This window comes from Syngnathus acus, chromosome 22, assembly GCF_901709675.1.
Source record: "Syngnathus acus chromosome 22, fSynAcu1.2, whole genome shotgun sequence".
Lineage (NCBI taxonomy): Eukaryota > Metazoa > Chordata > Actinopteri > Syngnathiformes > Syngnathidae > Syngnathus > Syngnathus acus.
The window spans coordinates 3,866,623-3,878,410 of record NC_051106.1 but is presented as its reverse complement, the minus strand read 5'-3'; the positions used below and the strand labels follow the sequence as shown (position 1 = coordinate 3,878,410).

Sequence of the window (11,788 nt, the reverse complement as noted above, 5' to 3'; positions counted from 1 at the left end):
CAGAACCGAGGGTTCGACTGATGCTGCCTCCTCCTCCTCCTCCTCCTCCTCTTTCTCTGTTGGCCAAAATACAAGGTTTGGCCACTTGGGAGCATCAGTCATCCTAGTTGCGCTAGTGCGCGTGCGTGTGCGTGCGTGTGTGTGCGTGTGTGTGTGGGTGCATGTACCCTTTGCCAAAAGTCTCCAAGCAATCAACAATATAGCCTGTGCACAATGTGCGGAGTTCATAAGGATGACGAAAGTCAATTAAAGTCAAGTGGAGAGAGCGAGAGAGAGATAAATGGGGAGAGGGAGAAAGAGAGTGAGAGAGGCCTACTGACTCGATGCCTTGTGCTGCGTGCGCCTGCTTAGAACACTCCAATGTCCCAAAGCATGCTGGGATAAACAGCACTGATGTAACCTGGCATTCAGCTGCAAGACATATATAAGATATTCATAAGATATTTATTTTTTTAAAACACACACGCACATGCACGCACACACACGACTTATTTTAGGATAGAGGTGATGTTGGTACGCAATGGGTCAAAATGCAGTGGGTCTTCTGAAGTGAGCGCAGATAATGGGTGCTACTTTCATAGACAGTGCACGTGTGCTTGGGCATAAAAACGAGCGCATCTTCATTTTCATGCCAGTGCAAGCCTCATTTCACTTTGGGGATTTTTGCAAAGTGCGCTGCCATGCATGGGCTTCCGTTCCTCTTACCTACCTTTGGTACACCTGAAAATTTGGTGGCTGGAAGTAGACCAAACTTTAGATCTGCTGGAAGCAGGTCTAATTTGTGGCGTAGGTGGTGTAACATGATTTTAGAGAATTTGATCGAGGCGCAGGTAGACAGATTCATGACCTCTTCGGATATGTGTGGTGAATGTCATCATATTTCATTCATAAATATGACAACAGCATCGTCAGATGCTCACTAGAACTAAAGACAAAATAATTCGATGCGTATCTAATTCCATTGCTCTGAAAACATCAGTTCTCTTGAAAATAAAGAATTATTCATGTATATTCTAATTATCAGGGCAACGTTTCCCAGTACTTTTTCAGTCATCAGCTTGTTGCGTAACAATGCCGGCCAGTGGGGTTCCCAAGACACAGTTATGAAATGATGCCACAGCCATTTAGTGTACGCGGCATTCGCAGTTCGAATCAACCCTCGGTGTTCATTGTAGTGCTGCCAGCGACACAAGAGCTGATGGAAGGACGTCTGATCATCGCAGTGTGTCCTTATTGGAACACAGCTCAGCAAGTCACACTCTGGATTCTGGGACACATAGGTGACTTACATTTCATCCGCAAAAAAAGTTTGGCATTGACATCTTTCCTCCTTTTTTCAGGTTAATCTTAAAATATCTTTCATCTGACCTGCCAAAAAATGGAAATGGCTTAAAGGAAATTGAGGTTAGATTCTTCTCTGCTCGTGTCACTTTTAATAAAGCCAGTTGATAATTGAGAAAGCAAAGTACAGGACAGCACCTTGTGGACTACTAAGTGTGGTTTCAAAAGATGCAAAAAGATCTGTAACATTACATTTGGTTTTTGAGGCCCAACATGACACAAACAATCTGCCTTATAACAAATTAGCATCCAACTCTGGAGTGTTTCTTGCAGCCTTGTGTCTAAATATACTTTTTTGCTCGTCTGCTGTGCATGAAACTGAGAAGAAAAAAAATTGAGCTTTGTTTTATTTTATTTTTTACAGACAGAATTGGATCGGGCAAAGCGTCGACCCAGCGGTTCCGCTCGTCCATTCTCCCCTCCAGTCTGTCCCATTATTGATTATCTGACAAGACGAAAAGCATTCCATCCTCCCTGGTTTCTTCCTCCTTCTAATCTAACAAGCAGCCTCAGCATCTACCGTACATCACTGCCCCTTTTTTTTCAAGTCACATAAGGAAACGTTCTTATGGAATTGCTTTTTACTATGCGACGTTGCCAAGTCTTTCCAGTGCCAAGAAGATCATTTGATGATCACTGTACAGTCCAACAAAAGACAAATTCCTGACGCACTAGTTAGTTTATGTCTCGGTGTTACGGGTGAGAGTGGAAGTGGGGTGCCATCTTGTGGCAAAAAGTGCGCATGACATGCCTAAAATGCAACAATAAATGCAGATTTTAATTTTCTTCAATTAATCTTCTTGAAATTTTATCGTTGATTGCAGGGAATTCGATTGACATTTTCTAGGAAAGTTTCCATTATTGCAACCTTTCCAGTTTATCTCTGATGCGTCCGTCTATTTTAATGCAATGTCACCGAGCGATAAAAGTCTTATAAAAGCTTTTTCTCTTATCAAAGTTATGACCTAACTTCCATTAGGAAGCTCATAAATTGAATGCCTATGCCAACTTGTCTTTTGTTTTGTACGTCTTTATCTGAGTTGCTTCTTTTGCAACAAAAACACTTGATTTACTCCCAGGGGATCAATGAAGTGCTATTTTTAAGCAATGACGGTCCAGCAACTAAGAAAGGTAGCTGACGTCAATGGATGGCTGCAAGATAAAAGATAATGCTGAGGCTGCTTTAATGTCCAAGCTCAAACTTTTTGAATTTGGACAATCTAATTTGAATCTCCAGTGTATGATACTATGAATAAATTTGTGTGGCAATTGTAATTTTAACAATTTTTTGAAGCAATTTAGTTTTAGGTTCATTATGTACTGTAAGATGAATGAAGGATAGGTTAATAGTTCAAGTAAAATATTTCGCTTTTTTTGTTATGTAGCCACTGGATTATAGATTTAAGGTTGCACAAAAGTTACAATCTTCAACAACAAAGGTCACATCAACCATTCAGTGTATCCAGTGCCGTTAAGGTTTACTTCAAAACTTAAAGTCACCTGAACTCACACAAAATTTATAGATACCACTCATCTAATTCTCTTGCACTTCAAAGTCTTAGGAGTGTGCGGACGGACCCATTGGGTGGAAGTCTTGGGGGAGCTCCCATTGTTAATTGATCCTTTTCAGCGAAACACAGAACTGAAGGCACGGAGAAGAAAAAGAAGACCAGTGTAGGACAATGGGGTCCCATTGCTTCACTCACACAAAGCACCGTGCACTGGCTGAAAAGGTACAGACCAGTCGGAGTGCCTATATTGACCTGGTTGGACTCTCCTCACACTTGTCGAAAAGTGACTGAAAGAGATAATCAATCACGCTGTCAGTAGATAAAAGACATAAGTATTGGGACACTTACAGTACTCTCGAATATTTCTTTTACTACGCAACAGCATACGACATCATGAGGTGTGTCCCAAGACTTTTGCAACTCGGCTGTGTGAAATTCAGACAGTCCACTCAAACGCAAGGTGTCCCACACAAAAGCTCTGTCCTCGCTCCTCCACATCAATGAGGGGATGAAGGCCAATTAGCATTTCACAAGTGGGCCTTTCCTCCTCCTCCGTCGCAACCTTCCCCGCAGAGAAGTCCTCCGCTCCTCCTGTCCTGCATGGGCCCTTGTTGTGGCCGTTGGCAGGGTGACAGTGCTCGAGTGTGCAAGCTTGTGCTATTGTCCACCGGCCAGGGGGAGCCATGGAGACCCCCAATAATATGACACAGGAAAATGTTTGCTGATGGCAATTCTATGGGCTTTGTCCCACTCTTTCTCCTTCATGACGACTCGATTTAAGTCTCTAAATGTTTGACTACAAATGCAGGAGTGCTATCCAGGCTCCCTTTGCCTTTGTCCCGCCGGGTTTGAATGAGTAATTCAGCCTTTGTGCCGCTCGATTGAGGGGGCAAACAGAAAGACAAGATTCTTGAGCGCTCAAGCCCCTTTCCATGGTTATGCACTCTTTAGATCGCCCCCTCCTCCTCCACCTCCGCTTCCCGCCGCAATTTGGAAATGCAAACGCAACTTTATTTACGTCTATACATATTAGGCGCAATCAGTGAGGTCAAGTAATGTATTTATTTTGTAATTTAATCGAAAAACAACAAAAAGGTAAACAATGCTGTTGCTAAAGTGTTGAATTTTTTTTTAACCTCAACATCTCCATGACAACAATGTGCGATGGAGAAGAATTGGATAGCAGGGCGCTCGCAGGCTGATTGTGGTCCATTGTGAGGGGCCTGAGGTCGCTGATTGGTTCAAGGGAAGCACCGTAACTACAAGCAGTTTATATTCATTCAGCTTGGTCAAGTACCCCCCAAATACAGGCTGGAGGCTGCAGGACAGAGCCGCATCCACACAGCAGAGGTGAGTATTTATGCTATTATTTCATAATGAAATTAAATTGTGAAGCGGTGGTATTTTTTTTGTGGATGATAGTCAAGCAGCGTATATGAGCATGACTGACAGTTCTGAGGCTCAGGCCTTTGATTGTATTTGTGGGTTTTCTTTATGTTCTATGCCTCACATTCTAAAATAATACATCTTCAGTTCACTGAAGACTAAAATTTAGGGATGTTGACTCGTTTTTGTCACTGATGTTTTTCCCGTTGTATACAAAGAACAAATGGATACTTTTGAAATCAAAAGTGAATGAAATCGTTCGATTGTTTATTTTATTTTATTTTTTAATTGTATTGTTTGTTTAATTGAAAAAAAAAAAAGTTTAGAAACAATGTTCTCAATATATAGTTACAATAATGAGCATTTTTGGTATAGAATTTGGCATGAAACATGAAGTAGATGCACATGAATTGCTTCAGCAGGGCAGGCCACACAAAATGATGTGGCGGGCCACATCTGGCCCGCGGGCCTCGTGTTTGACATTAATACGTGCTCCAAATTGTCCTTAGTTGAGAATGCACCCTTTAATTGTGTTTTCATGTGTCTCTTATCTTCAAGCAGCTTCTTCAAGATGGACTACCATTTTTGACATGGAGTAATTCAACAAGAATTGAAAAATACAAAAGCATTGGATGAAATGGCAAATGCAGACAGCGAGGTGAGAACATTGCTGAATTTTGTCAACCTGGCTTCCAGCGACATCAAGGCGGCCTTGGATAAGTCGGCCCCGTGCAGACGTTCGGTGGACCACAGGAAGTACCTGCAGAAACAGCTCAAACGCTTCTCTCAGAAATACTCTCGAGTGCCAAGATGTCACCCGCTCAGGTCCGCTCAGTGCGCCAAGCCTATTGCGGGTCTGCAGGAGCCAGAAAAGGGCAACGGCGGTGGCTGCGTGCAAACAAGTGCAGACAAAGTGGCGGGATCCGTGGAGCAGGTGCCCATGAGGAAACGTCAGCTTCCGGCCTCTTTCTGGGAGGAACCCAAGCTGAGCAAGAGGGAGCACTCCCACTCAGGACTGAGAAAGAGCCACGCCGCCTTGATGGAGATGCGAGAACACAGGAAGGGAGGTCAAGATGAGGACGCCAAGGTCACGCTCTCCAGAGAGGCGCTGAAATTGGAGCGGAACTCTCAATACGACTTGAACGTGTGCGCCTGCTGCCCTTTCCAGTTCCACCACCAGCAGCAGCAACAGATTCTCCACGGCCACATGGTGGTGCCCCATCCAGCTCTAGGACTGTGGTGCAAGACCGAGCCGGAGCGAGTAGAACAGCCGCGTGGGCAGACGATTCATACTCATGTGGTGGTCAAGCCGATACCCACCAAGCCCACCATTAGATCCCCTATCTTCAGCGTGTTTGGCTTCATTTGAAATGTAAACAAGACTAATTATGTTCATCAATAATGAGACTCTTCCTCAAGCACTTAATGGAATACTTGGGTCTATTTTGGTTTTCTCCTTAGAGGACTAAAATGCACTTCTTCATTCTCTTTTCTCTGATGCCAGACAGTAAGTTGACAGGTTTCTATTCTTAGGATTTTTATAGACCTGGCTTTAAAAAAAATATACTCAAGGTCTCTTTCATCATGAGAATAAATATAAATGTGAGTAGAATTGATTTTCTTAGTCACAGTAATGTTTGATACAGCCGCTTTCATTTCTTAAATAAACGATTCCCACAATAAATCCCGTGGGCTTAAGTGAATTTTTATCCTTCGCTGAGGGTTCCTGTGAAATTTAAATAATAATAAAAAAAAAACATAAAGGAGAGAAAGTCACATCACAGAGTTTATAAATACACATATACAGACGAGATATATTAGGTTTAAAAAAAGACATACAAATCGAAATGTATTTAATGGCTGAGATGCCAGATGTCATCTTAACATCATCAGTCCATCACAGTGAGGTATGTGATCAGTCTTCCTGGTAGAGGTAAACTCGAGAGGGATTGCAGTCTGTGTGGGCCCACTTGGCTTCGAATACTCAGTCTGCAAAGATGACGCAGTAGACGAGGTGACACTATGGAAAGAAAATAATTATTAATATCCATCCACTCTAATTTGATGTGTGTGTGTGCGCCTCACGTGACTTCCTCCTGACGGCGACCCATTCGTGGCGGCTCTCTAAGAGTTGAGTGAGTTTGCTGCACAGCTGAACATGAGCGACGTGCTCCAGCAGCAAGTCTATGATGGGTCCGGCCCATTGGCTCATTGTTGGTGTTGAAATCCATTGACAGAACTAAAAGAGAGGAAAAATAAAAGGAGAAGTTCAATATAGTGGTGGGAAGTAACCAAGTAAACATTAGCTTGCTTTATGACTGTACTTGAGTCGATTTTTTAAAAACCTTTTTTTTGGCAGTTTTTGACACGACATGAAAAATATATAATGTACAGGCAAGTTTTACAATGCTAATTCAGCAGGGGTTTTTTCGGTTGTCAGTTTACATCGAAAGTAAAATGTTTCGGTTAGACTGTCTAACTGAAAAAAAATAGCATCAAAACCTGAGCCAATGCTACCTTGCTTTCGATTTCAATTTTTTTTGTTTTTTCATTGTCCCAATCTCAACACACCCAAAATATCAAAATCAGTGAACCCCTCATATTTGCAGTTTGTTTTGGGCGCAAACCTACTCTTGTCAGGACACAAACAGGGGACAACAGTAGACACCCCCAGGGTAAACACAGGAGCAGGGTTTAAATACACAAGGTAACAAGAGGAAGCAGGTGACAGACATTACGGGAATGAAGGGGTGTGTCTGAGGGAAGTTGCCGGCCGAGCGTGCTCTGGCATGGCACGTGACAACTCTCCAGCGTTGGCTGAAAGACTCACCAATTAGGCCAAAGGGAGAAAAAAGTGCTTTGCTGCCACCTTGCAGCATCCATAGGCAATCACAAATATTTTTAGGTGGAGTATCAATTGTTCATTGGGTGGGTGGGGTTCATTGAACTTCTACTCATTATATTACAGAGTGTGAGAACCTTTGTCACCTTTGACCTAAGATGTCTCACAAATATTGTTCTTCATTGTGGTACCTGTGTTGCTTCATGTGCTGGTCCATTGCAGTTGAAGGGAAATACAGTGCCAAGACTTCTCATGTGGGCTTGTTCTGGATGAGGACCTCTGCCGTATGAGCAGGAGAAGCAGGAAAGGGCATCACAGCCATTGTCCAGAAGACACTTGAGTAGAGGCAGATTGTCCATACAGAGCGCAACAACCGCAGGGAACGTCGTAGCCCAAGACGGGATTTTGGCGTTGATGTCAGCTCCTTTCTGCAGGAGCAGGGACACGGTCCTCATGCTGCCTCTCTGCACGGCCAACAGCAGAGGACTAACCGGGTCCAGGCCAGTGGCAGCGCCGGCGTTAAGGAGGACCTCGGTTGTCTCGACGCTGCCGTTGGCGACGGCGAAGCAGAGGGCCGTCGCCCGTCCGTCGACGTAGCGGGCCGAGCGAGCGGGGGCTAGCGTGGCGTTTACGTCCACGCCTGCTTTAAGGAGCACAGCTGCCACTTGCGGCCTGTTGTGCTCGGCTGCCAGGTGCAGAGGGCCGATGGCGCTGTGCCGAAGCCGAGTGCGACTAGTCACAGGGACAAGCAGGGACACCACCCTAAATACAAAGGCACCATAGACAAGGTCATATGAGTCATAGTTTTTTTTCCACATGCAATCGATAAATAAACTCACTCTCGGTGTCCATGTTGAACTGCAACATGTAGAGGGAGTAATCCTGAGTTAGCCATCTTATTTGCATCTGCATTTTTGGACAACAACACCGCCACTATTTCTTTGTGGCCATTTTTACTTGCTTCGTGCAACGCTGTGACACCATCACAAGTCTGCATGTTTACATCAGCGCCTAACATGGAAAAAAGTTAACATTTTGTAATATCAATTCATAATCATTAATACGTACACATATGTGATTACCTTTTCCGATGAGGTAATTCAGTGCTTCTAAACGTCCCGTTTGAGCTGCTACAATGAGTGGCGTGATGCTGTACGTGTTGGAGGGGTTAGCAGTGGCTCCAGCTCCAATGAGAATGTCACATGTTGCTATGTTGTTCCTTGATACGGCCTCGTGGAGGGCTGTCCATCCCTGAGCGCACCGCTGATTCACGGAGGCCCCAAAGGAGAGGATGAGCCTCACCATGTCCACATTGTCCAACCTGCAGGCTGCACAATATTTGGCAAGTGAGTATATAATTGTCATTGCTTGTTTGGTAAATAATGGAGCTACTCTACCTGTGTACAAAGGGGTTTCTTTGTTCTTGTTGCTGATGTCAGGATCAGCTCCAGCCTCCAGCAGACACGTCACACACGACAAATGTTCACCAGAGACGGCAAGCAGCAACCCTGTCTGTTCCTGCAGGGTGCGTTTGTCTGCAGAACTTGGATGTGCTGGAGCAGGAAGCAGCACATAAACCAGTTGACGGACTCATTTGTGAATATTTGAATATATTTGCACAAGGTGATACCTTTCAGTAAGGTCTTCAAGCATTCAAGCTGTCCATTGAAGGCTGCATGATGCAAAGGGATCCAGCCTTCTTTGTTCTCCCTTATCAGACTGTGAGGAGAAGATGCTGCCTCTTTCTTAACAGCCTCTACATCCCCCACTTGGATTGCCAGGACCACTGGGTTAACATCCCTTGAACGTAAATGAATATATATTTATATATATATATATTTTACATGACTTTCACTTTGTTTTTTATTTATTTATTGATGTATTGTTTACATGTTTGAGACAAATAAAATTCATGCATTCATTCATTTATTCATATATACAAGGCGACTTAGAATTTTGAAACTTGAAAGATCAACCTGGATGTAGATAGAAATAATATAAGTAGTTAAATGTCATCATGAATACTGAAATGGCACTTTTGATCTTTATTTCTACAGATTACTTTCACTTTTTTAGCTTTTTATATACTCATATTAAAAAGAATAACAATAATATGGCGGAGCAGAGGTAATAACTATAATCAGTGATTATTTAGGTTAAGCTACACACGCGACTTTTAATTTGGAGTACTGTATATTTGGAGTACTGTATACAGTATATATATATATATTATATATATCAAAACGGTCCGTCATCATATCTTATCCGCACAATGGAAGCCATGCATAGATACGCACACGCGTTGAATAAGAGACTCACTCCGCGTGTGACGTCACGTTCATTCCCCTGCTGTCTCCTTGCAGTCTCGACGTTACCTCATAATCATCATCAGGATTATTACCGATAGATGATTTAGTTCGGCTGTGACGAAACTGCGCTAGATATTGGTAATAGCTGAATTTGGTCATCATGGCTTGACGCTGGGTGGTGACAGCTGAGTTGTCACACACGCAGCCGGACGGACGAGCGAGCTCCGCGGTGGGCAGGCAGAAAGGCGCGGAGGCAGGCGTGGTTGTGGTGGTGGGGGATCAGCTGTGGTCGCTCAGATTATTTTAGGCTCTTATTGTGAGGCAGGCTTCATCCTTATATGTCAGGACACTCACGCGTCCTCTGATAACATGAAGCCTGAACACAACACAGGCTTGTTTGCCTCGCCAGTCATTTGCCTTCATTATTTGCATGCTTCCTTTGCTATTTAAACACCCTGATTAAAAAGATAAGACATTCATAACCATACATTCAATACATCACTGATGCGTTTTTCAAGAAAATACATTATCTCAATATTTAACTTATTATTATTATTGTTAATGCAGTGGTATTTGTATGTACCCATACTTGTAATCTACAGTGATCCCTCGCTACTTCGCGTTTCGTTTATCGCGGCTTCACTACATCGCGGATTTTTTTTCCAAATTAAAAAAACATTTAAAAGTCAAAATAAGACTTCTAAATTGAGGAAACGTGTCTAACCTTTAGGACGATGTAGTATTGCTCCAAATGTTCGTTTACATTCCTTTAGAAGTCCGTTTTTGCGTGTTGGCACAACCGTGAATTTGCATCTTTCCGCTAACTCGTTAACCTGCCCAGTACTTCTTGTTGGTGACCGTACTTCGCGGATTTCACTTATCGCGGGTGATTTTTGGAACCAATTATCCGCGATAAACGAGGGATTACTGTACTACACTTTTTCAAGTAAACCACAACTGAAGTCTTAACTTAATTTGTGTTGGTTCCCGCACAGAAACAAATATCAGCCTGGCCAGGGCTATAGAAAGCATGCTTGCTCCTTGAATGACCTTTTTATTCACCTGTTATCTTGTGTTTGCATTTTTACAGCTATCCCATGTGACCCTGCATAGCTTCTAGGTGGCAAAAGTGCAAAATGTACATGGTGCAAGTGTTTACTTTATGGTTGTACAAGAATACAAAGACGTTTAATCCTACAGGCATTTAGTATTTGCACAAACTGTGGCCATCTTGGGGCAACACACGACAACTAGTATGCAGTTGTACTCAAAATCGCACACAAAACGAAATCCCAATGGGTTGATGAGTGTGTTGGTCTCTCATGCATTGCTCACCTGTGTACAGTGTTTCCTGATGTAGGGAAAAGGTCAACAGCCAGCCCGTTTTTGCCTTCCAGGTCCAGTCTCTGATATAGAGACCCACATCTGTTGACTGCAATCATCCCAGAGGTCCAGTCCCACATCCAATGTGTCCTGACGGTTTGCCTACAAACTGGTGATGCAAGATGAGAAGAGCAAAAAAAAAGTGTGAAGCGTTTAATAAAACAACAGGCCCATTTATGGAGGTTGTGCACACTCTCTTAAAATCAGACTACATTTTTATGAAAGCTCTGCAATGTGCCGTGGTTGACATCAGAGAGCAGCTCGGGCGAAGAGGACAGATACCTTTTAAGGACATGTTGAACTGAGTTTGCTCACATTTGCTGCTCCACAGGGAAAGCTGATGTGAGGTTATGTCCTGGTCAAATTAATTGCAACACTAAATGTTGTAGCAGGAGGTTGACATTTGATATTAAACCACATTTACTAAACATGTTTGTATCTCTAAAAAATGCATGTATGACCAAATTTATTACACACATAATTTCAGCTTACCTCAGTGCCAGCGATCACTCAGAGTAGCTTCTACTTGCACGAGCAGGAGACAATATTAAAAAGTTCCTGTGATGAATCAGCGCCCGTCATGCACATTTGAGTTTCACAATTATGTCTGCAAAAGCATTTGTGAAATACGCTTCCTGCGACAAAACTGGAAGTGACATAAACAAGAACTTCAAGCGTGTCTATTTGCAGCTAGAGGAACTTGACCAGACTCACCACATTAATTGCTCAACCAGGATGAACTTTACTTGTTGACATGGTTGTGTCACTTCTTTTGACCACGAATATATTTGTGTTTTCAAAAGCACAATTATCTTCAGTATGTGACTAATGCAGAATTGATAAATAATGGCAAACATAAAACACATAAACAATATTTCTATCAATAATGGTATAGTATATCAAAGATTTGCCGAAAGGAAATTATTTTTTTTAAATTTCTTTCATGCAAGCTTGCAAGAATATTAAAATCATCATTAATATGATAATAGGTCAGCAAATTGGTGCGATCACGTTTT

The 11,788-nt window shown here is 42.8% G+C and overlaps 2 protein-coding genes across 5 annotated transcripts; one reads left to right on the top strand and one right to left on the bottom strand.

The window, feature by feature from the left end:
* The first annotated feature begins 4,074 nt into the window (after positions 1 to 4,074).
* Positions 4,075 to 5,918, top strand: LOC119116475 (protein FAM181A-like). Of its 2 annotated transcripts, none has more exons than XM_037241854.1 (2): positions 4,075 to 4,202; positions 4,800 to 5,918. In XM_037241854.1, exon 2 carries the CDS (start codon positions 4,876 to 4,878, stop codon positions 5,605 to 5,607), a length of 732 nt encoding a protein of 243 aa, XP_037097749.1. In that variant the 5' UTR covers positions 4,075 to 4,202; positions 4,800 to 4,875; the 3' UTR covers positions 5,608 to 5,918. The 2 variants fall into 2 exon arrangements, with proteins under 2 accessions (XP_037097749.1, XP_037097750.1); XM_037241855.1 differs by having other exon boundaries at positions 4,797 to 5,918.
* Positions 5,919 to 6,006: 88 nt separating this feature from the next.
* Positions 6,007 to 11,464, bottom strand: LOC119116473 (ankyrin repeat and SOCS box protein 2-like). Of its 3 annotated transcripts, XM_037241849.1 has the most exons (10): positions 11,265 to 11,464; positions 11,055 to 11,127; positions 10,725 to 10,881; positions 8,711 to 8,880; positions 8,478 to 8,633; positions 8,163 to 8,408; positions 7,920 to 8,091; positions 7,272 to 7,842; positions 6,324 to 6,477; positions 6,007 to 6,258 (listed from the first exon to the last, which is right to left on the bottom strand). In XM_037241849.1, the coding sequence occupies exons 2-10, from the start codon at positions 11,065 to 11,067 to the stop codon at positions 6,128 to 6,130; spliced, it is 1,770 nt and encodes a 589-aa protein (XP_037097744.1). In that variant the 5' UTR covers positions 11,068 to 11,127; positions 11,265 to 11,464; the 3' UTR covers positions 6,007 to 6,127. The 3 variants fall into 3 exon arrangements, with proteins under 3 accessions (XP_037097744.1, XP_037097746.1, XP_037097745.1); XM_037241851.1 differs by lacking the exon at positions 11,055 to 11,127 and having other exon boundaries at positions 11,265 to 11,462; XM_037241850.1 differs by lacking the exons at positions 10,725 to 10,881; positions 11,055 to 11,127; positions 11,265 to 11,464 and adding an exon at positions 9,400 to 9,729.
* Positions 11,465 to 11,788: the final 324 nt, after the last annotated feature.